The 2,808-nt window shown below is 67.0% G+C and overlaps 1 protein-coding gene across 1 annotated transcript in view; it reads right to left on the bottom strand.

The window, feature by feature from the left end:
• BOP1 (block of proliferation 1) overlaps positions 1–2,808 on the bottom strand; it is a 21,013-nt gene that overhangs the window by 1,408 nt on the left and 16,797 nt on the right. The window contains exons 5-13 of the mRNA XM_015590221.1: positions 1,517–1,671; positions 1,321–1,438; positions 1,142–1,243; positions 865–1,077; positions 620–781; positions 454–534; positions 314–383; positions 93–225; positions 2–19 (exon numbers count right to left, since the gene is read on the bottom strand). Of these exons, the coding sequence (XP_015445707.1) occupies positions 2–19; positions 93–225; positions 314–383; positions 454–534; positions 620–781; positions 865–1,077; positions 1,142–1,243; positions 1,321–1,438; positions 1,517–1,671 (1,052 nt within the window). The remainder of the gene's footprint in view (position 1; positions 20–92; positions 226–313; positions 384–453; positions 535–619; positions 782–864; positions 1,078–1,141; positions 1,244–1,320; positions 1,439–1,516; positions 1,672–2,808) is intronic.

Below are 2,808 nucleotides of genomic sequence, written 5' to 3' on the forward strand. Positions count from 1 at the left end.
CAGCAGCACTGTGTCTTCCCTGCCGGCCACAGACACCCCTCAGACATGGCTGCCCCGCTGCCCCGGGCCGCTGCCACCTCACGCTTACTTACACAGCCACGGCCACCAGGCAGATGGTAGGGTGGGGGTTCCAGGCAACACTCTTCACCACACCCCCCACAGGCACGGTCCTCATGCAGCGGGCAGTGGCCACCTCCCAGAGCCGCACCGAGCCGTCATCTGAGCCTGGTGGACACAGTGGGCAAGGCCCTCAGCACCTGCCGTCCCACCCAGCCCCATCCCTTGCGCTGTGCTGCCCCCTCTTCAGGCCCACCTGAAGCCAGCCACTGGCCCCCCGGGGAGACGCTCAGACAGCGGACAAGGTCACTGTGGCCCCTGTAGACCTGCAGAGAAAACCAGTGAGGTGGTGGGCACCCAGGGGAGTAGGCTACCCACCCCCTCGTGCCTACTTACCAGGGCCTGGCACGTTGGGAAAGGCTGCAGGTCCCGCGGCCGTGGCAGCTTGGGAATCAGGTCTTCAGGATCCACATTCACCTGGGGTGAGAGTGCACGTGGTCACCCTGCCCCTTGCCCCGTCCCCTGCCCCATCCCCTGCTCAGGCACTGCCAGCCCCACCTACCCGCATCTTGCGCTGGCGTGGGCACAGGTAGAGATCCAGGCAGCGCTCGAAGCGCTCGTGGACAAAGCGGCCATAGGCGGGCACAGCCCGCAGGCTCGGGAACCTGCGCGGCAGGAAACCGACCTTCCGCTCATCAGGCTCCTGCTGCTCCCAAGCCAGGCGCTGTGGAGACAGGGCATGAGCTGGTCGTGGGCGTGAGTGGGGCATGGGACAGCGCCTGGATCCCCCGCCCGAGCCAGACTCACCTCCTCCTCGCTCAGCAAGTACTCGGGCGGCGGGTTGTAGGACTCAGCATGGCCAGGCAGGGCCAGCTTGGGGGCAGGCACGTGCATCTTGTGGCGGCCCAGCACAGCGTTGGGGTTCTCCTGGGCCCACAGGTCATAGAAGTGGGGAGTGGGGTCCCGGGGCCGGCGGGGCTGAATCCAGCCCATCTTGATGGCATGCACCATGCGGGACACCTGCGCAGACGGGCGAGTCAGCCTGGGCGGTGTGGGGACTGCTCCCTGGGGGAGGGGAACCCACCTTCTCCTTTTCCACCAGAGACGGGATGAAGCTGCGCTTGTCAGCAGGGCGGTTGGTCACCGGGTGGATCATGATCTCCCCACTGAAGAAGTCCACAGAAGGCTGAGGGAGCAAGCACAGGCGTGTGAGCCAGACCCTGCAGGTGCCCCAGAGCCCGAGGGCCGGCCAGTGCCACCTACCTCATAGGGGTCAAAGCTCACGTCCCCAAACTGGCCCCTCTGCAGCCGCCGCACCAGGGCCACCTGCTCATCTGTGAGCCGCACGTCGTGCCCTGTCATCCGATCCTGCACGGTGCGCCTGGGGGACCGCCCATCAGAGCCATGAGCTGAGCTCCTGCCCCCATCCCACCCCCACAGGCCCCGCCCCCAGGCTCACCAGTAGTCAGGGTCCTCCATCTTGTCCAGAAACTGGTCCAGCTCGTCCCGGGTGCGCACAGGCTTGTAGATGCGCTTGCCGTCCAGGTCATAGCCCACGTGGGGGAAGTCGGCGTACCACTCTAGGGGCACGTTGCCCACCGTGTTCCGGACATCCTGAGGGAGCAGGCCAGCGTGTCGGCACCACACACACACCATCCCTCCATGCCCCCCAGGAGACAAAGGCGGGCGAACGGGAGAGGCAGGGGACTGGCCTCGAGGCAGCACCCAGGCACCCTGACACGTGCCCTAGCCCTGCGGTGTGACGTGGCGTGTGGCGCTGTGCCCCCCGCCCTCAGAGGCGCCGGAGCCGTCCCTTCACATTTTCCACTGAAGCGGTGCCAATCCCGGAGCCTCCCCGGACTCCCTGGCCAGGGCCCCGGGCAGCCACAGACGGGTGAGCTCATCGCCGTGTGCCCCCACCCCTGGTGGGGCCTTAGGCAAACAGGCAGGGACTCAGGGAGACCCCCCAACCTAGTCCAAGCAGAGTCAGAAGCCACTGCATTCCGCCCTGTAGGCGTTCTAGGACCCCCTTACCCTCCATCCTGCCCCCGCCCCACCCCCGACGGGCAGAGCAGCCACATTCCTGGACACACATTCCTGGTCGAGGCCCCTGCCAGCCACCACCCTCCCTCCGCCCAGCACGGGGACTGCTGCCCAGGCGGCTGCTTCCTGCAACAGTAGCCACAGGGGGAGGGGCCGATGAGCCTGAGCACAGCCGGGAGCCCAAGGCCCTCTCACGGCAGGACAGGACCCCCGGGCTGCCCCTCTACACCTGCCTGCCCCAAGACCCACTCCCTGCGGTCCTCCCAGCAGGCACGCCGGTGCCCCTGCCCACTGCTCTTCCTCCTCCCTGCCTCCGAGACCGCCCCCGGCCACATGGCCATCTCCACACTGGACAGACCCTGGGGAGGTTTCTCCAGAGCAGGAGAGCAGGCTCTGCTCTGGAGAGGCGGGGGAGGGCTCCAGGCAGAGGCTGCAGCTGATGCCAGGCGGGGGCAGGTGCAGATAGGCAGGCTGTGCTGCCAGGTGACCCCACGCATAAATGGGATAAGTGCAGGGACTGAGGCTGAACTCCGGCCCTTCAGTGCTCCCCTGTGCCCCCCTTCGCCTGGCACAGGAGGCCCAAGTGTACATGGGAGAGAGAGACAGACAGGGTGTGGTGAGGCCTTTGGGCCAGGGCAGCTGGGTTAACTTGGTCATGCCAGAGAGGGCGAGGGTCATGGGTCCCCGCTGACCCTCCTACCTCCTGCT

This window comes from Pteropus alecto, unplaced genomic scaffold (genome assembly GCF_000325575.1).
Source record: "Pteropus alecto unplaced genomic scaffold, ASM32557v1 scaffold105, whole genome shotgun sequence".
NCBI lineage: Eukaryota > Metazoa > Chordata > Mammalia > Chiroptera > Pteropodidae > Pteropus > Pteropus alecto.